Here is a 20,888-nt window from a genome sequence, read left to right as displayed (position 1 = left end):
ATTCTGCTTAGTGGAATAAGTCAGACAAAGAAGAACAAATACTCTATGGCATCACTTATATTGGAGTCTAAAACATAATACAAATAAATCTATATACAAAATAGAAACATACTCCCAGGCATAGGAAACAAACTTATGGCTACCAAACGGGAGAGGGAAGGAGGGACAAATTAGGAGTATGGAAGTCACAGATACAAACTACTACACATAAAATAGATAAGCAACAAGAATTTACTGTATAGCACAGGAAGTTGCTACCCAATATCTTGTAATAAACTATAATGGAATAGAATCTGCAAAAAAGAAAAAAACCAAACAAACCTGAATCACTATGTTGCACACCTGAAACTAATGAAATATTGTCAATCAACTGTACTTCAGTAAAACAAAAATTAATATGGTGATAAAATACACAACAGCAAAGTGTTTCACACGTTTTGTTTGGGTGACCTGTTTTACGAAGGAGGTCTGTTTTGCAGGAAACTTCAGTTTTGCTTGAGACAGGTGGTAGAAGGTAAAGATACAGCCGGCAAGTAAAGTGAGAATGAACGGATTTGGTGGTAGAGAAACCAAGGCTTTAACCCCACCATTGCTAATCCCCAGCAAACGGGTGTGGCCCCTTCTAAATGTTCGTCTAGTTCAACGGGGTCTGTGTATCTTGTAAATTCCCGGGGGGGGGGGCAGAGCCAGAGTTTATTCATACATTGAGCTCACCGTCTTTGGTATCCAAGAGTTCTCAAGCCACAGGAAGAAGAATGCTTCTCCGCTTCTCTAGTAGCTCAGTCGAGCTAAAAACGTTTCTGCTCCCTTCCCCCAGCCCCCCCCACCGTCCTTCCCCTCCCTCCACCTCCCTCTCGGCAGCCCTCCGTCTTGCACCCCCATTTGTCTTTTGTTAGCGGACTCCACTCAAACCGCAGACAATTTTCTTAAAGCCTTCTAGCTCCCTTCCCAACTGCAGCGTTTCTGCCCTGGGGACATTTGTAGCCAGCCCGCCAAAGCCTGAAAGGGCACATGTGCACGTGTGGACGTACACCCACACAAAGGGATTTGTACCTTCCAGCAGCTATTCTTTTCTCCCCCCACTTTCCGGTGTGAAAGTCCCTTTCCACCCTGGCCCCCCAAGACCTCAGCCCAAGGCTGTGAACCAGAGCTGGACTGAATTGCACCTAGGTGTCCGCAAGCTGCCTGTGGTGACTTTTAATGAAAGAAAAATGAAAAATTCAAGCCAGCAAATATGCCCAGTTAGGTTAAAAAAAAAAAAAAAAAAGATGTTCTTTTTTTTTTTTTTTTCAAATTCTTGTCGTGATTCTGTGGTTATGGTAGATGGAAAAAGAGACTCCGCTGAACTTCGTGAGTAAGAGATCAGATTCCCTCTTCTCTGGGAACTGCCAAGACGGTAGTTTATTTTTGATGCCTGTGATATTTCCGATTCTTGCTTTGTTGCCTGTTAAAGGAAGAACGTTTCCTCTTCAGAGATATTGGATAGTGTGTTCTTACTTCTTGCGGACAAGGCTCTTTAGTTCTTTGATTTCCTTCACGACGTTCTGCCCTGAAGCTGGCTATTTCTTCCAGCTTAATAAGTTGCCTTTAACACTTACTGTATGTCAGGCCCTGTATTTTTTAGGTTCCTGTAAATAAGCACTATAAAATAAATGAAGCTCAGAGAGAGATGTAACTTATTCAAGAAAACACCCCATGGAAAATAAGTCTCCCGTGTTTGCTGTCACTCGTCTCTGTGGCCCCTCCACCTCACTGGTTCATGCAGCAGAGTTGCTCTCCAGGAAAGGGGGCAAAAGTTTCTTTTCTTCCCCCTGTGGGGCTCAGTGGATATGCTTTCGTTTGCTTGGAATTGGGTTTTATAATTTGATTACACCGGAATCCACTGCATTGTCACATAGCTTTCTGTGGTCTGGTAGGCGGCACACCTTTCCGTGTGTCTAATGATCCAGGCGAACCCCCAGCTGGTAGGTTTAATGGGGTGGCCTCCCATGCTCTGTCGCAGAGCTAACTTCTTTGGTGGCAAACAGCTGAGCACTGTGAGTGGAGTCTAGTCCGTCTCGTGTTTACTAAGATGATGTGAATTCGAACAGATAACCTGCTGTCATTTGTGTCCAGTTTATCAAATAAAAACCAGCACCTGTCAGGCCGTCATGAACGTTATATGAGCGGCAGGCACTTGAACAAAGACAGACAGGCTGAAAGAAACAGCACTAGTTAGGCACAGTACATAATTTCTAGTAAGCATAGTGCCAAGAATTTAATTTTTTTTTTTTAAGTAGGGGAAGACCACTTGGAAAAAATAACCTACATCTTTTCTAAAATATCTGACTTGAAGGATTTTTAATCATAAGCTTTAAAATAGAAGGAAAACGTACTATACTTGGCAAATTATAGTGCATATTTTATGTATTGTTTCATATCTTATATATTTATATCTTATATATTCTTCTACATTTTAGGTAATTTCTCCATTATTCACACATCTTAAAAGGTAGATTTTAAATATTGGAACATCTGCCATGATTCAAAAGAAATCTTCTGAACAACCAGTTTTTTTTTTTTTTAAACATCTTTATTGGAGTATAATCGCTTTACAATAGTGTGTTAGTTTTTCCTTTACAACAAAGTGAATCAGTTATACATATACATATGTTCCCATATCTCTTCCCTCTTGCATCTCCCTCCCTCCCACCCTCCCTATCCCACCCCTCTAGGTGGTCACAGAGCACCGAGCTGATCTCCCTGTGCTATGCGGCTGCTTCCCACTAGCTGTCTGTTTTACGTTTGGTAGTGTGTATATGTCCATGCCACTCTCTCACTTCATCCCAGCTTACCCTTCCCCCTCCCCATATCCTCAAGTCCATGCTCCAGTAAGTCTGGGACAACCAGTTTCTGTAGTGAGTTACATGGTACCTGCCTGGATGAGATGACACCCCCCCCCCAAGGTCCTGTTATTTCATAGATTATCACCGATCATTCAGCATGTTTTTAGGAGCCTTTGAAGCACAGGGCTTAGTGAAGGTACTGAAAAATCCAAAGAGCTTTCAGTTAGAGTCCGTGCCTTTCGGGATCTAAGAATTTACTTGGGGAAATAAGACATGTTTGCAAATTACCTTACAATTAAAGGCAACACAGATGTGTAACTGAGCCACTTTGCTGTGCACCTGAAACTAACACAACATTGTAAGTCAACTATATTTCACTAAAAGGAAAGAAAAGGCAATACGAGCGGGCCCCACTTTTTACTTCAACTCTCCCTTCATCGGCTTCTTCACCAATAGTCGTTCATTCAACAGATATTTATTGAGTATCTATCATCGTGTGGTCCTTAGGGGTTCCAAGGTGACTCTCCATAGAGAGTCTAACAGGGGACATGGAACCTATAAAAGTAGTATAATACAGAGGGAGAAGTGAAAAGAGCCACGGAAAAGAAAGATAAAAGGGACGTCCCTGGTGGCGCAGTGGTTAAGAATCCACCTGCCAATGCAGGGACACGGGCTCGAGCCCTGGTCTAGGAAGATCCCAGACGCCGCAGAGCAACTAAGCCAGTGCGCCACAACTACTGATCCCACGAACCACAACTACTGAAGCCCGCGCGCCTAGAGCCTGTGCTCCGCAACAAGAGAAGCCACCGCACTCAGAAGCCCACGCACCGCAACGAAGAGTAGCCCTCACTCGCCGCAACTAGAGAAAAGCCCGCGCGCAGCAACGAAGACCCAACGCAGCCAAAAATAAATAAAATAAGATAAATACACTTATTTTTAAAAAGAAAAAGAGAAGATAAAAGACTCTAAGAAGACTCAGGAGAAATAACTGATTTCTACTTGAAGAAAACAGAAGGGGTGTTATCATTCTTAGAGCTTGAAATACACAGGGTTTGGATATAGAAAGTTGGAGGAACGTGTCTTTCCAATAGAAGCCACTGTACAGAAGTGGAAAACTGTGGTGCAGATACAGTGGGTGCAGCAAGCTCGACTAGAACAGGGTTACATCAAGAGGTTCATGGGGGTAACGTTTGCAAAGATATCTTGAACAAGTATCACGTTCACCTTTCGAGTTCACTGTATGTTTTATAGGAAAAACGCCTTTGGAGTTTTCCAGGAATAAAATGACATGTTCAGAGCTAAGTTTCGGGAACACTGAACTTGGTGACTCTGTGACGTCCCATCTGAAACTTTTTCTCAAGCCCATGCAAAGTCTGTATTGGTGGATCAGCTTATAAAGCAAAGGCCACAGTTGATGTTCTGGTTGTTCTTGGGTGGATCTGCCCACCTATGTTCGATTGTAAGTGCTGGTCTCCAAGTCCAAACCCTGTTCTCTGTTTCCTTGTGTGCCCACTTTGAACCTGGTCATAAAGCTTCCCTGTATATTCATCTGCCTTCCTGTGAGATGAAAAGAGAATGTTCTCTCTGTTCTCAGTACTTAAGCAAACTTTTGGATCTTAAACACACTTCAAACCATGTAACGGATCATGTTTCCCTCTTTTCCCTCTTTGCAACAAGGTAATTTAGAGCCAGCTTTGTACCCTTCTCTAAACATGTGTAGAACTATATACAGCAGGCATTTTGTCCACTCACCTCAGATCTGGCTTTATCTTTCCCACCGTCAGTTTTCGTTTATTCTATCTTCCTCTCTGACTATGTTCAATCTTATTTTATCTTGTTATACTTCATAAAAGTAATCGATCTTGAATAAGTCGGTAAAAATAAATACATACGCCAGCTGCTTCTCACGTCCTGTAAGCCAGAATCTCTAGAACTAGCATTGACCTCCGACCGAATCCTTGGATTTTACTTCTGTTTGTGATGGCCAGAATTTAAATTTCTGGCCATCCACCCCATCTCGCTCAGACTCTGCACTTATTCTGTTCCATCAAATTTTAGATTAAACCTAGCTTTCATTATCTGGGTTTGTTTTATTGGTAGGCCTCCTAATTAGGTAGACAGATCGAAAGAGGTCCAGCAGACAGAACACGGTGTGCTGAAACAACCTCAGACAACTGGAAAAAGGAAGGATGTTTGCATGATATCTTGCACATCGTAAGTTCCTAATGAATACTTGCTAAATGAATGAGTGAATCCAGAGAAAGCAACAGCAGAAACTAATTAGTTTCAAAACCTTAAATGGAAGGTTTTAACCCACGATTTATATTTTGATTTAAGAATAAGAATCTTCCAGAAACTAGCACAACATTGTAATTCAACAATACTTCGATAAGAAATAAATTTTTTAAAAAAACTAAAAAAGAATAAGAATCTTAAGTTCAACATAATGAAATATATGATGATAACAGACCTTAAATCTTTTAATGTTTCAGAACAATCTTAATATTTATAATGCTTTATCGTTTATACAGTGCTTTCACCTGTTACTGACTTAGCAGATCCTTAGAACATAGAAGCTTGATAAATGCCTGTGGGATGAATGACGAAGTGTGTGAATGAATGAATGAGTGCATTTCATTGAATCTGTAGCTTTTGCTCTAATACCTGGATGGGACAGTGGTATTGGACTGTCCAAAAAGTTCGTTCGGGTTTTCGTAAGATGCTGTGAGAAGCCCATACAAACTTCTTGGCAAGCAGTATTTCCCACATTACGGTTGAAGAAACAGAGGCTCACTATCATGATGACTGACTGAGTTAGGAAGTAACCTTGGTACCCTGACTTCTACGACACTGCTCTTCCCTCGACATAGTATAATATCGGATGTGTCATTTATTCTATGTAACCTATCTATAATATAAAACCATTCTTTCATGGAGCTGTACTTAAAAGCATGGAGTCATCCGCTTCTTTCTAGGCACAGTCTTAATACTTTTCCTTTTGAAATGTTTCTCTTCTTTCTCTCTTTGTTAGGAGGCTGACCTAGTCTAGGCCCTTGTAACTGTACCTTATTATTTTTTTTTAAGTAACTTTATTATTTATTTATTCATTCATTTTTTGGCTGTGTTGGGTCTTCGTTGCTGTGAGTGGCCTTTCTCTCTAGTTGCGGAGAGCGGGGGCTACTCTTCGTTGTGGTGTGCGGGCTTCTCATTGTGGTGGCTTCTCTTGTTGCAGCACAGGGACTCAGTAGTTGTGGCTCACGGACTCTAGAGCGCAGGCTCAGTAGTTGTGATGCACGGGCTTAGTTGCTCCGTGGCATGTGGGATCTTCCCCGTCCAGGGATCGAACCCGTGTCCCCTGCATCAGCAGGTGGATTCTAAACCACTGCGCCACCAGGGAAGCCGGTAACTGTAGCTTATTATATATCATCTTATAAACAGCTTCTTGAAATGTTCCTTAAAGACATCTATAGAGATTCTAATCATATGCATTGATGCTAAGAACAGCAAAGCTAAGTAGTTAAATGATACCTGAATAATAAATTTGACATGAATTTTAAACTATTTCTTTTACTCTCACACGATTAAAACTGTATGTGCTATTTTCACCCTGCCATGTCTTCAGAGGCTAATTTCACTTTAACTGAGAATTAGACTTCCGTAATTTTTCATGGGCACCAAAACAATGGACCAAGTAAGATTTCTGTAGTTTCCAGAATGGCACTCTTCAAGAATAGTGACTGCACAAGGAAGCAGCTCTGTTTCATAGATTTAGGTGTGATCTCCGTCCCTCGTTTCAAGAGTAAGAAATTATTAGTTGTTAAATGATATGATACGGATTATTAGAGACCCCTGGAAACATGGTGTTACTAATATGATACACTGTGGGAGGAGTGATTTTAATTGTGGTAACCTGTAAAGAGGTTTGATACTATGTATTCAAACTCTTACATATCATGTATCCATTTCATGCAACCAGAATTGCAATGTTAGACTGTGTTAACAGTCACCGCTGGAGTTCACAATGTAGATGTGTGTTTCCTTTTCTCTTTTCTTACGTGCGTTTATATCAATAGCATGATTTAATACATCACTTTAAAATTAGATTGCACTTTGAACTGAAGTGAGTCAAAAATTGACATCTTATGCACGCAGAACCGTAATAAGTTTAGCATTAACTTAAGGAGTCATCTGTCTGTTGGCTAAAATGTAGTATTTGTGCATTCTAGCGTGTCCAAAGCTAGGTAGGTAATGCGGATGAGAAGCGGTTCTCAAATGTTCCATTCATTTGCGTATTGTAACTTGTGACTTCTTAGCTTTAGAGAATTTCTTCCTGGTTACAACCCACTGTTGTGTTTATGTTTTGAAGTTGCCGGATCCTTTATGATTCCGGTTTAGAACAAAATATTTGTACCACTGACATAGTGGTATGAGTGGCTCTGATCACTTATGACTTACACCGAAATGTAGTTCTGCTGCATACTGTGAAATTGGAAAATCCGTTCTGCATGTGTTCTAATGGATGTAACAGTCATTAAGTATATGACTCTTCTGACGTTGTAATCAGCTGTGATTCAGTCTGTTAAATATCCATGAAACAACATCTGCTTCACGCAGTGACCTTCTGCTACAGAATACTTAGCGTCTATTAGTCGAGCATCGTGCAGACCTGCCTTATTTGAAATGCGCTAGAGTAGTCTACTGCTGTTTAGCAGCTAGCTTGTAATAATTTATCGCAGTTAAATAAAGCTTAAAAAATGCCATTAAATAATTATAGGGATTATATGCATTTCCAAAACCTTTGTGTTCTACAGAAATTACCCATTTCATTTCAGGGTTGGTTTGTTTAAAAAAGCTGAAACCTAAAGGCACATTAGGGGAGCTGTCAGATGCTGTTTTCTGTAGGTGTTAATAAAACCAGATGAAAAAAAATAATCTGAAACAAATTAAAACCGAAAGCAATTTTACCATCTGTGGTATATTAATTAGAACCTCGTGTATCAAGGGTAAACTTGCTCTTAGAGAATGTCACTGAACACCCGCTTAATAGAACAATATGCAAATGTATTAGGTTATGGGTTTACATGCAGTTTTTAATGCTAATTCATCTACAGTGGGTCCCCAAGAAATTGGTAACGTGTATAGATGTGTATGTGCACATACACACAAATGTAACGTTTCCATTTCTTTTTTCAGAGCAACCCGCAAACAACCAAGGCCAATCCACCCTGCAGCCTCTGCCACCTCCCCATAAGCAACACGCCGCGCAGCAGCACCCGTCCATCACTTCTCTCAACAGAAACTCCCTGACCAATAGAAGGAACCAGAGTCCGGCCCCGCCGGCTGCTCTGCCCGCCGAGCTGCAAACCACACCCGAGTCCGTCCAGCTGCAGGACAGCTGGGTCCTTGGCAGTAATGTACCACTGGAAAGCAGGTGAGCCTTGAAGTTGAGACTTGCAGAGTATTTGATTGTTAGGACCACACAACGTACCTGCATGGAGAATGCATGTTTGACAACAGTCAGCAAAGCATATTCTTTAAATATCTGAAATGGAAAGATAAACGAGTCCAACCCTTTCCTCACCAGGAGAGATTTACCATTCTTATATACTCTCTGTTTCGTCTTCTCTAGAAGCAGTTCCAGATGACTGGTACTCTTTTAGTTGCTGGACCAATGAGCTTTCCTATCCTTTTCACACATTTTGTAGCCTGCAAGAGTTGAGAATAAATGGCTTCAGTGAAACTCTTCTTTGCTAAGAGATGAGAATAAATGGCTTCAGTGAAACTCTTCTTCGCTACCATTTTTTTTTCTGATCTACAGATGATCAGGCGTGTAGAGAAAAGGATGCAAATGGAAACGTGATTCCCAGTCCCATGATTCAGTGATTATATTGAGCACCTACTTGGTTCCAGACGCCACTGCTTTTCACAGCCTCCGTTTTGTCCATCACATCCTAAAATCGTAGTGGACCCCCACTGCTGATGCTTCAGCACAAGTCAGACGACCGTCTGTTGAGGCTCTTTTAGTTTCTTGCAATATGAGGGAGATGGGGCCTTTCAGCTTCCTTCTATCATTATTTCCATTCATTTCCAGACAATTCTATTAGAAAATTCTTCCTTATGATTCCTGAAATTTCCATCCTCTGGTCTCCATCATGCAGTTGAGAAGCTGTAACTGTACAAAATCATCTTGCCCCATTTCTACAGCATGGCCCGCTCTCAGTGTGGCCTGTGGACCCCTTCGCTGCCAGAAGCTCCACCAGCCCGGCGCTCTTTCTCTGACACATACTGGTGTTTCAGTGAGGTACTTGGTGACTTCTGGCACATCTCAGGCCACAGTTATAGCCACCTGCTCACACAAGAGTGTAGATCGGTGAGAGCTCTTTTGAGCGAATTCATTTCCTTTTTAAATGTCTCTGGGTACAGAAAATCTTACCTTCTTCCTTTGGCCAGGACCTCAACAGTCAGCTTCTCCTTTGTATCACGTATCACACGGGCAAAGAGTATGGTGTCCTAACTCGTGGGTCTCCTGTTGGCAGCTCTGCAGCAATGTTCCTCTAACACTCCTATTGGTATTTCTTTCTTTCCTGCCCTAAGGTTCCAATAGGTTCAGAGAAAAAGACTCATCACCACATAGAGACAGAAACCAGAGGGCTCTGGACCTCCTGAGAGGATGCCCTGCCCTGTAGAGCCCGTGGCTAAAGTCAGCATTTCAGTTAGTTTCCGGGTGATGAAGCGGGTCTCATGGTGAATAGACTGCTTTTTTTTTTGCCATTAATGGCATGATCTAAACCAATTCTGCCTTGAGGATGAGCTAGCAGGATGTCCTTTCAGTTATTTGTCCACAATAAAGTATTTCTGTCCTTTCTTTTACTCTTGACCTAAAAAGAAGTGTCCGAAGAACCCTTGTCTTTTCATCTACAGCGTCAGCCAAGAGTAGTTGGGTTTTATTATTTATTTTGTAATATTGGACACTCTTCTGGGAAAAATGAGAAAGTGTAGGAGAAGTAGGAAACAGCAGGTTTCTTCACTTACAGACAAAGAATCATGTACACAGATTTTTTCTTAGCACAGAGCTGAATGTACTCAGTCATTAATTAGCACACACTGAACAATCAACACTGATGCACTATTGTCATTTGGAAAAAAATGTATTAGGAAAAAAGTAATTTTCCAGTTGAGTCATCAAATTGAATATGGATAATTGCATTGTAGTTGACAATAATTGTGTTGAAAAATATTTATGAAATATGCCAAGTTAGGTCATCAGAAACGTGTTTAATTTAGGGGATGTGGTAATTAGCACAAACACCTCAAAAACCAGTGATAGGAAAGGTGGTGTTCCTTGAAGCCATGTCTTATGGAGCAGATATTTGGAATAATTTGGGGGAAAGATAAGTGTGTTCTTGTTATTCCTCATGTTGTGCTAATGCATATCTGTTGCTGGGAAGTTAGGGAAGAAAGTAGCTCCTTAGAGGACAACTCACAGTAGCTATATGTGAAATTGTAGTTGATTTCTCTAAATTCAGACCGTATAAGAAATCACTCTCAGGGCGATTTCAAAGCCGTACCATTTGAAATTCCATTTCAAAGCAATACCGTTAGTGAACCATCAATGGAATTACACTTTATAGTTTTATGAATTGACATGGTAAGAAAATCTATCAGTTGATAGTCTCACACACATTTATAGAAAGTATAATGAATTTGAAAATTGTACATCATGCTAAAATTTTTCAATCTGTAGTATAATTTTGTTATTTTCTCCTTTTCCAATGTTCACATCTTATAATAAAAAAAAAAATGGCATTTCAACTTGCAGGTACTCAGTGACTCAACCTAGGCAGAGGTGTGAAAATTTCACACTGTTCTGACATAGCGCCACTGTGGTTTCTTTCATAGTCCCCCTTGGCTGGAGCTCGTGAGGTGAAGAACCAGTCTTATTTATCATTGATTTTTCCTTTTTTAGTTAAGGTTCCCCATTGAGTATGATTGTCAGTTTCAACTATATTAATAACTTTATCCAGACTTGTGTCCGCCTTGGACTGGTTTTTAATCTAGGGTAGAGTTTCGTCGTTGGCAATTATTGCTGTTTAAACAGAGACTCGTGTTACTGACTGTCGCCTTTCTGAAACTGTCATTGAAAGGATGTAAGCTATAAAGATTGAAATTCAGTTCTGTGTAGATAAGAACCTCTGGCTTTTTTTCTCTTTGTCTCTTCCCCTTTTCTGCTTTCAGCCTATCCTGATAATAGTTGGTTACAAGTGGCATGTAATACTCCATGAAAATCTCAAGTCATTTGCACCTGAACTTGGTACAAAAGACAGAAAAGATGTGTCCTATCTGTTTCAACGTAGCTTTCCTTTTTTTTTTTTTTAACATCTTTATTGGAGTGTAATTGCTTTACAGTGGTGTGTTAGTTTCTGCTTCACAACAAAGTGAATCAGCTATACATATACATATGTTCCCATATCTCCAGTGAAAAGCATTTTTTCCCACCAGCAGTTTCTCGCTTGCATAAAAGTGTGTATGTCCTTTCTCTAATGAACTTAGCCGTTGCTGCCGCTGGGGGCTGTCGATGTCATTGTGTGCGGTGCACTTCTACCCACTAAGCCCGCTCGCCCATCTCCAGCGAGTTTCAGATCTAGAGTCACATCAAGATGCGAACAAGCATTTGCCGTTTATAAGCACGTTCTTATTATCTCATCATCTCCTAAAAGTAACAATCAGGGGCTAGACAGAACTCCAGTACTTGCTTAGAACTTTTCTGAAGACTCCTTTTCATTGAGCTCAGTATTTCTTGTCCTTTGTAGAATTCATTTTTAGGGCATCTGATAGCCTATAGCTCATCCTTTGTTTATTTTATACTTCAGCTGCTTCCGTACATAATAATAGCTGCTAACAGAATGTAGAGCAGCTGAAGAAAAGTGTACACTTGACTCAGGATAGCACCACTTAAAGGTGCAGTACGGAGCGTCTCATTGAGAATTCTGACCTTCAGCAGTTGTAAAGTTAATTGCCTGCAAGTGGCTCATTTATAGACGTGAATTACATAGCTTAGTGGTTACCTATTACATGTTTACCAAGTGGTTCGTGTGTAGCTATTTAATAAAAGATGTATGAGAGTCTCATTTATTGAAGCCTGCTTTGGCCTTGATAGTTCATTAGTGACGTCCCCATAGCCTTTTACCTTGTAGCTCAGCAATGCTTTGCTAATTATTAATGTATGAAATTGCATATTAAATTACCTTTTTATTATTGCATTTTTAATTCAAACATCAAGATGTCTTGGGCTGCTTTAATGGGAGATCAGTTGCTACATCTTAAAAAAAAATAAACCTAAACAGAAGTATCATTTACTAAAGTAAGGTATTCTCTTTTTTTCCCCTCTTTTGTCTGCACTCTAAATGGTCCTAAGGAAAAGGAAAGACAGTCAGGTCTGAGTCAGCCTTGCCTATTAGAAGTCTAGGCAGCAACACACACGTCCTGGCTGTATAGTACCAGGGTAGGGCTTTCCCGGTTGAGAAATTGTACCTCCACCTACAAGCTGATAACCAAGCTACCTTTAGCAAGGCAGTAAGTAGTAAGATCCTCCGTAATTAAAGATACGGCTGTAAGTAAAATATACCTGGGAAGGTAATCTACTGACTTAAGTTTACTAAGTAATGCCATATCCTTTTGTTAAAGATGGTTTGAGGAGACCCAAGGGCACCTGTGGGAAAAGAGAAAATCACAAAATACAGTAAAGAGGGGTAAAACTGAAGAAGCTAAAGTTACTGAACGTCAACTTCAAAATCAGATGTGGATCTAGGCTAAGAAATTCTTAATTAATCTTTGAGAGTCTCACCATCTCCATTTGTTTAAAAAAAAAAAAAAACCCAATAAACTCACCTAAAATTACATTCTGATGAATAGGAAAAATCAAGGGAATCCAGATCTCTTGACATATTTCACCTTTAATAACTTACGGTATTTGTTAAAAGGCCCGTAGAGGGATATGTGTCCGGTTTTAAGAGTACTAGGAAGACGGATGTGTGGTGCAGGAGGTTTTGCTAGGAGGTGTTTATATTTAACACTTGTTTGCATTTGTGTCTGAAAAATTCTTGTCTCAGTGAGAGGAGGGCAGTTCCAGAAGCTGTTGCGGTCCTGGTTCAGTGCCCGTGTTCTGTCGTAACCGTATAATATATCATCACACCAGGACAGTGTGAGAGTGCAAGGGGACTGTGAACAGTTATGGTTACACTGGAACTACAGGCACAGGCTAAGGCTGTTGTGGGCAGAGAGGCACATGGCGACCCTACCAACTTTGATTCCCAAGAGTAGAGTTACTCTGTACGTTCACATTCTTTTATACATAAGGTAAATAATAACAGAGGTCAAGTTAGAGGCAGTGGAAGGCAGCCCTTGGTCGAATACGGGTGTGAGTCCTACTTGGAAATTTTCTAGTTTCTGTTGCCAACATGTAGCACATGTTTCACCCTTTGTCAGCCCCTTCCCAGAGGAAGCTTCTGCTGGCCCCCCAAATGCGTCACTCCTAGAAATGATACATAAAGTGGTCGCTTTTCTTTTCTTCTCACAGTATCAGGAGAACAGGAGGGGGCGTATACTGAAGTCAGCAGGTTGAATGACTTTTTTTTCCCAAAAAGTTCAATTTCTTAAACGTAAAATGTTAAAGGTAAATCATATATTAACTAAAAATGTTAAACAAAGATAAATTTGATCCTGGTTTGACTCCAAGATCCACGTGTCTCTGGCAACATTATAATTTGGTTTCTGAAACCATTCTCTTATACTGAAAGAGTCCTCATTCGAAAACGAAGTCTGAGATAAAGATTCAAAGATGATTACTAAGCGAAAGCAAAGGCATCATTTTCAATACAAGATTGCTACTAACCAGGTGTGATGCTGCGGTCTCTGTTTGGTTGTTTAGCGGGCGTCCTGCCAATAATTAAAATGAGAAAGCGGGCTGTGGACTGATTGTAGCTCTAAAATAAAGGTCATTCCCAGGAGTTAATATTGATATATATTCCTGAATAAAACCTAGTAGATCTCGTAGAGATATAAACACAGTTTAGCATCACGAGAGGAACATGTGCTTTGCAGTCAGACCTGACTGTTAATCGTAGATCCATCATTTAAACTGGCCATGAAGTCATCTTCAAACTGTTTAATTATTTACATCTGAGGTCAGTTTCCAATGCAATACTAATGCCTACTCATAATAGTGTCGTATTAAATGAAATAATGTAAACAACTCCTCTGGCAATAGGTGCTTCATAAATGTTTTTTCTAAATATGACCAAATAATAATAACAGTAACAACAACCATTGCATAGGATAAGATAACCCAATTGCTTAACAGCCGAACGAGTATCTTTTATTATTAAGTAGCTCTCTTCTCTCCAGGAATGAATAACATATTTGTCTTAACTGGAATAATTATGTCTATCTCCTTTATCTTTATGAGTTAGGTAGTCCGAGCCTTAACCATAGTTTTACCAGAGTAAAATCTCTTGGTTTTTTTTTTTTTTTTTTTCACTATTCCTGTCACTCAACAAAAAGTACATGAATTTTTGCAAGTCTGTTAATTTTGTTCTTGAGAAGAAAAAAAATCTTCAAATTATAATGAAAGGCAGCTATTCATATCCCGGAAACATTTCGTTAACGAAAGTAATAAACGTTTGGAATGAAATCCATAAGCGCCTTGATAGAGGCGTGGTCTTCACATCAGTCAGAAGTTAGACCCCAGTTATAGTTAAGGTTTTTAAAGCTTTAGGTATCTTTTGAGTATGATGAAGTTACTGTACAAAAGAGTAGGAGTGTTATTTTGTTTAACTGAGGTGAACCAGGTTTTTTTAATAGCAATTAAGGTACCAAGAAAGTATGCATTCATCATTTGCTGTAGGCCTTAGATGATTTTTGAAAGCATAATTGCAACCAGTTGCAAATACTGTGTACTCTGACAATGGTTGGTTTTGGATAACCAGCAATCTGGAGAAAATATTCATATATGATAACCTGAATTTCCATAGTACCTAGAGTAGTGAATTCTGAATTACTCCCAACACATTTCTGGTCGCTTCTTGGAACATGATCAAAGTAAAAGGCCATCTGTGCCATTACTCTAGTGGTGACTGAAGACTGTGATTTAATCATAATCTTTTTCTGGGTAAAAGACCTATTCATTTTGAGACACCTCTCTTCTTCCTCGGCAGCTGTTTTTGGAAGTTTTTAAAAATTCTTTTACTCTTCACTAATGTTGTCTGTGAAAATACGTTTCGATCCTCTTTCCTTGATTGTGTGTGTGTGTGTGTGTGTGTGTGTGTGTGTGTGTGTGGTCTCTACTTAACGTCATTACTACATGTTGATTTTATCTTTTCCTAGAATTTATTGTCCAATTTTAAAACTATGTGTTTCTCTCTAAAATTTCATCCTCTGGTTTCATCACCAATTAATATATACCCTGTCAAAGACAATTGCTTGTCTTTTCCTGCATTTCTTCATTTTGCCTTGACATTCTTGTGCCTGTTTTATTTCTTTCTCCTTTAACTGCAAACCTGAGTCTGTGTCGTCTCACACCATTCTCAGAACCCTTTCTTCTTAGCCCATTAAGGTTAAATTCTTGAACATGCAATTAGCCAACTAAGTTTAATAAATTCCATTTGATAACCCCTCTGATTCTGCCAGGACCCTCTTTATGACTTCTTAGCGTCTCACCTCATATTCTGAACCACTTAAAATGCTACGACCAGACGTCACCTTGTTCCAGTTACATCCTGCACTAATAGAATATTGCTTCTTTCTGGTCACGGTGTACTAGACACCAGATCTGGGTTAAAATCTCAACATCGTACTAGCTATATAACCTTGGGCCAAGTACTCATACATTTTTACCTCGTTTTCTCATAAAATGGGTTTGATGATATTTCACAAACATTGTATAAGTATTCCTTGAAATATCATACGTAAAGTATCTGGCACTTCAGTTTCTGTTCTTTTCTTCTTTTCTTATGCTATACCTTTAAAAATAAAATAATTGAGTTAGCATTTATAAAGGTGAATGAGAGCTACCAAGGCAGTGAAGGCAAATGACAGTTACCAGGGACTTACATGCTGATTGATTTTTGTGAGCAGTTAGGTAGCATTCTCAGCTTTGGAGCTACGTATTTTGTTATTGTGAGAATAATCGCCATATCCTCAGTTTAATTGGGGTGACTTCCTAGAGGAAATAAAGTATGAAGTAACTTTTCAAAGACAGGGTCTGTTTTAGAAAAAGCTAACAGTGATAATATGGGGAAGAAATTCTCTGAGATAGTGGTGGAGTAGTGATAACTCCATAAAATAAAGCCCGAATGCATTCATTCATTCAGCGGATGTTTATGACATGTACCCGTATGAAAAACTCAAGCTTATTATGGAGGACCTGTGGAAGGTATGACTGCTTCTGAAAAAGATTGGACTATATCCCAACCGATATTCAGGGTTGGAATTGATTTTAGAGATTGTCTAATCTGAACTTTTTAAGGTCCATGGAGACTTAGTAAAAGTGCCTGAGATCATGTGATCTCTAGCATTCAGCTAGATCTCAGGTTCCAAATTCATTACCTTTGCTTCTTGCAGTGTCTCCGCATTTTTTTTATTACATATGAAAGGGAAAAATAAAGTACTCAACTCCAGAATATATGTATTTATCAAAAATTATACAGCTGTAGCAATGTACTAATCTTATGCATGTTATCATACATATATAAAACTAAAAACTGAAAGGATGAAATGAAATAGATTTTTTTTTTTAGTGTATTTATTTTAATTAATTTATTTTTGACTGCGTTGGCTCTTCATTGCTGCCCGCGGCCTCCCTCCAGCCGCAGTGAGCCGGGGCCACTCTCCGCCGCGGTGCGCGGGCCTCCCGCCGCGGCGGCCTCTCCCGCTGCAGAGCGCGGGCTCCAGGCACACGGGCTCTAGGCACGCGGGCCCAGCAATTGCGGCGCACGGGCCCAGCCGCCCCGCGGCACGTGGGATCCTCCCGGACCGGGGCGCGAACCCGCGTCCCCCGCATCGGCAGGCGGACTCCCCACCACCGCGCCACCGGGGAAGCCCCGAAATAGATATTTTTAAATAATTTTCTGTTGTTTAAGTCTATTAAGTTCGTTCATGTAGTAAATTATTTATTAAATATACACTTAGGCAATAATTACATATCAAAGTCATCACCCCTTAAACATTTTTCAATGCTCTCTAACCATTATGTATACTTCCTCTTGACAAATAAAAGTTGCATATATTTAGACTGCACAATTTGTCTTTCTGAGGTGTCCATGATGATTTTCTGTATGTGTGTGTATGTAACTGAGTTAATTTACACACCCATCGCGTCACAGTTATCTTTTGTGCGTATGTGTGGTGGGAACACCTGGGATCTACTCTTTTAGCAATTCCAGGTGCACAATATACTATTATTATCTGTAATGACCAGGCTGCACATTAGCTCCCGACTGACTCACCTCGGAAGCGGAAGTGTCTCTTCAGCCCCCGCCTCCCACAGCCCCTGGTCGTGGCACCCAGACCATTCTGCCTTCTGCTTCTATGAGTTTGACTTCTTTTTTTTTTTTTGGCCGTGCAACACAGCGTGTGGGATCTTAGTTCCCTGACCGGGGATTGAACCCACGCCCCCTGCAGTGGGAGCTCAGAGTCTTAACCACTGGACCGCCAGGAAAGTCCCGAAGTTGACTTTTTTATATTCGACATACAAATGAGATCATACAGTATCTGTTGTCACTTGGCTAATTTCATTTTCTAGCAAACTAATTGGATGTCGTTGCATTTTCACAGTTTTAAGTAAACAAAGGCAAAACCCACTACGATACCATGTTTTGCAGACATTTAAGCAGTTTAGAAAACTGCTCATTGGCAGAGGTGGCAATCATCGTTCTTGGCAACAAAATGATAATGAGAATAATTCCAAGTGTCCGTTTCAAAAATATCCTCTCTGGACTAAGAGTTCCTTCCGAGAAGCAGTACTTTCTTACTCATTCTTGAAAAATACCTGTACCTTAACGAGACAGATAAATAATTTTTTCAAAAATAAATTCTTGCGGGCTTCCCTGGTGGCGCAGTGGTTGGGAGTCCGCCTGCGATGCCGGGGACGCGGGTTCGAGCCCCGGTCCGGGAGGATCCCACGTGCCGCGGAGCGGCTGGGCCCATGAGCCGTGGCCGCTGAGCCTGCACGTCCGGAGCCTGTGCTCCGCAACGGGAGAGGCCCGCAAACCGCAAAAACAAAAAAATACAAAAAAAATTCTTGGTAGCATACTACTGACAGCCACTTGTGGTCACTGAAGAGGTCAGCAAATTTGGACCCATTTTATATATTGAACCCATTTTTGTGGTTTATAACTCTTTGGGGTACTTTGCCATGAGCTCGCCGGCTGAACTTTAAGCGGTTAAAAAGGATTTTCAAGATCACTCCACTACTCATCCCAAAGAACGAGTGAAGAATTTTGTATTCAGTTACTCACACACGAGCTGCAAAAACGAAAAGGTGAGGACGTTACTGGTAAGCCCTCCTCTTGGTGAGCTCTGTCCTCTGTCTCAGGACACCTCATGGACATGAACGACTTTCCAACCAAAGGACTGGGTGTAGGCTCCCCAGTCATAAGTGTTTTCAATGTTGTGAAAGCCTGGTATCTTACTTTTAAAATACGAGATAAATACAGATAGAAGGACGCTTTACACGTGCATTTAGATACATGGCTCATATGGCGACAACTACTGTTACCTAACCGGTTAAAAACGGAAGTTTTAAGGACAAAAAGTCATGACTTTGCCCCTGTAGGAACTTTGCCAAGTTAAGGCTCCGTTTTCTCATCTGAAAAAAAGCAGAGTTTGCAATCACACAGAGCGGGGAGTTTATGGAGTTTAAATGACAGAATTTGTTCCTTGTGCGCAGTGACCAGGCCCTCAATCAGCCGAAGTTAAAACCACTCACCACTCTTTGCACTGGTTGTTTCCTGTTTTGCTTTGTTAAATACTTCTTGTTCACTGTCTGCCTTCAGCATCTCTTAACGACCCTGGAATTCTTTTCTTCTTCATCAACTTAACATCCACACCTGAAATTCTTCTCTCTACCTATATTCACACTTCCTTCTCAAATTTATAGAAAGAGCTTTGTTGAGCAATTTTAAGCCATCAGTAATTAAATGAATTAATAATTAAGTAGATTAAATCTTGTTCAAATAGCACTAGGAATTTTTTTTAAAAATAAATTAATTTATTTATTTTTGGCTGCGTTGGGTGTTCGTTTCTGCGCGCGGGCTCTCTCCAGTTGCGGCGAGCGGGGGCCGCTCTTCATCGCGGTGCACGGGCCTCTCACTGTCGCGGCCTCTCCCGTTGCGGAGCACAGGCTCCGGACGCGCAGGCTCAGGAGTTGTGGCTCACGGGCCCAGTTGCTCCGCGGCACATGGGATCCTCCCGGACCGGGGCACGAACCCGCGTCCCCTGCATCGGCAGGCGGACTCTCAATCACTGCGCCCCCACGGAAGCCCAGCACATAGGAATTTTAAGATCTTTTTCATTTCCATCTTAATTTTAATATATTTAGTATGTAATAACTGCCAACAGTAGTGTAATTGATATGTTAAAACATGTAGGAAAATATCTAATATAGATTTGGGCATTTGATACCATGGCTACACAGTTAAAATAACTAAAATATAACAAAGACTATTAAACTATTTTAGCCATCTTGATAGTGGTTAAAAAAAATCTGCATATTTAATCGGGTTGTTCAGTTCTTAATGCTCCCAAGGAAACTGTATAACATGACTTGTTGCTTGATCATAAACATGTCCAAGTTAAAACAAGTCATAATAAAAATATTTTGCCTCCTATTGCAGACCTATTTATTTTTTACAACTGTGGTTGTACTTAAATTTTATATTTTATGTCTCTCGCTTAAGACTGAAAAGTGAATGTATAAGACAGTAAAGAATTAACTAAAATAAATTTCCCGCAAATCACCTTAATACTGTCTAGAATTTTGCCTCCCAATTTTCAGAGATCAGTTAACATATAATGCTGTACTTACCATGTACCTGTTTGTACATTCAGTATGATTATAAATTGATCCAGAGGCAATTGCTAAAATGTAGAATTATTAATACATTCATATTGCAATTTTTTGTAAAATATTATAAAACAGTTTTTGTCTCAAACCTCTTGTACAACCACTAATAGCTCATATTAATTCAGGTAACAGCAGTGAAATGTATCTTGTTTATAAGCTTTTCATTTAAGACATTTTTCTTGCTGGGATCACCTCCTAGTGTGAAAGTTGTCCAAAGATAATAGCACATCAATTCAAAAGTGTTATAGATTTGAGAACACAACATGCTATCAGCATGAAACAGTTTATCAGTCTCACTAACTCATTATGTCCCAGCTAGAATCATTACATATTTGTTTTTTGTTTTCTTGTCAAAATATGTAATTTACATTCTAATGCTGATTACTAACTTGGAGGATGTTTAATTTTCTTATTTAAAATATTTTTCTTTAAAATGCATATACCGTAATTAACTTAAAGGTAGTACAAGGAGAGGCATTTTAATTAATAGGAGTCTAAAATATTTCTGTCTTTTGCAATTCAGGGATGCACAGTATATTACTTATACTATAAAGCATTTTCAATTAGATTTATAATAATAATACCTTTATATTAGAAGCAAAATAATTAGTCCATTTTGTTTTGGGGGGATTTTTAGAAAGTACACCTTTTTTTTTTTTTTTTTTTTTTGGCTGCGCTGGGTCTTCGTTGCTGCGCGCGGGCTTCTCATTGCAGTGGCTCCTCTTGTTGCGGAGCACGGGCTCTAGGCGCACGGGCTTCAGAACTTGCAGTGCACAGGCTCGGTAGTTGTGTCGCACGAGTTTAGTTGCCCTATGGCATCTGGGATCTTCCCGGACCGGGACTCGAACCCACGTCCCCTGCATCGGCAGGCCGACTCTCAACCACCGCGCCACCAGAGAAGCCCCAATTAATCCATTTGGAGCGAGCCCTGTCCAATTCTTAGA

At 40.2% G+C, this 20,888-nt stretch overlaps 1 protein-coding gene across 18 annotated transcripts in view; it reads left to right on the top strand.

The window, feature by feature from the left end:
* TENM3 (teneurin transmembrane protein 3) overlaps window positions 1-20,888 on the top strand; it is a 1,278,657-nt gene that overhangs the window by 1,075,932 nt on the left and 181,837 nt on the right. For all 18 annotated transcript variants that reach the window (XM_067022810.1, XM_067022809.1, XM_067022808.1 and 15 more), the window contains one exon: window positions 8,019-8,256. In XM_067022810.1, coding sequence (XP_066878911.1) covers window positions 8,019-8,256 — 238 coding nt within the window. The remainder of the gene's footprint in view (window positions 1-8,018; window positions 8,257-20,888) is intronic.

Source organism: Kogia breviceps, chromosome 20 (assembly GCF_026419965.1).
Source record: "Kogia breviceps isolate mKogBre1 chromosome 20, mKogBre1 haplotype 1, whole genome shotgun sequence".
Lineage (NCBI taxonomy): Eukaryota > Metazoa > Chordata > Mammalia > Artiodactyla > Physeteridae > Kogia > Kogia breviceps.
This window is presented reverse-complemented; position numbering and strand designations above follow the sequence as displayed.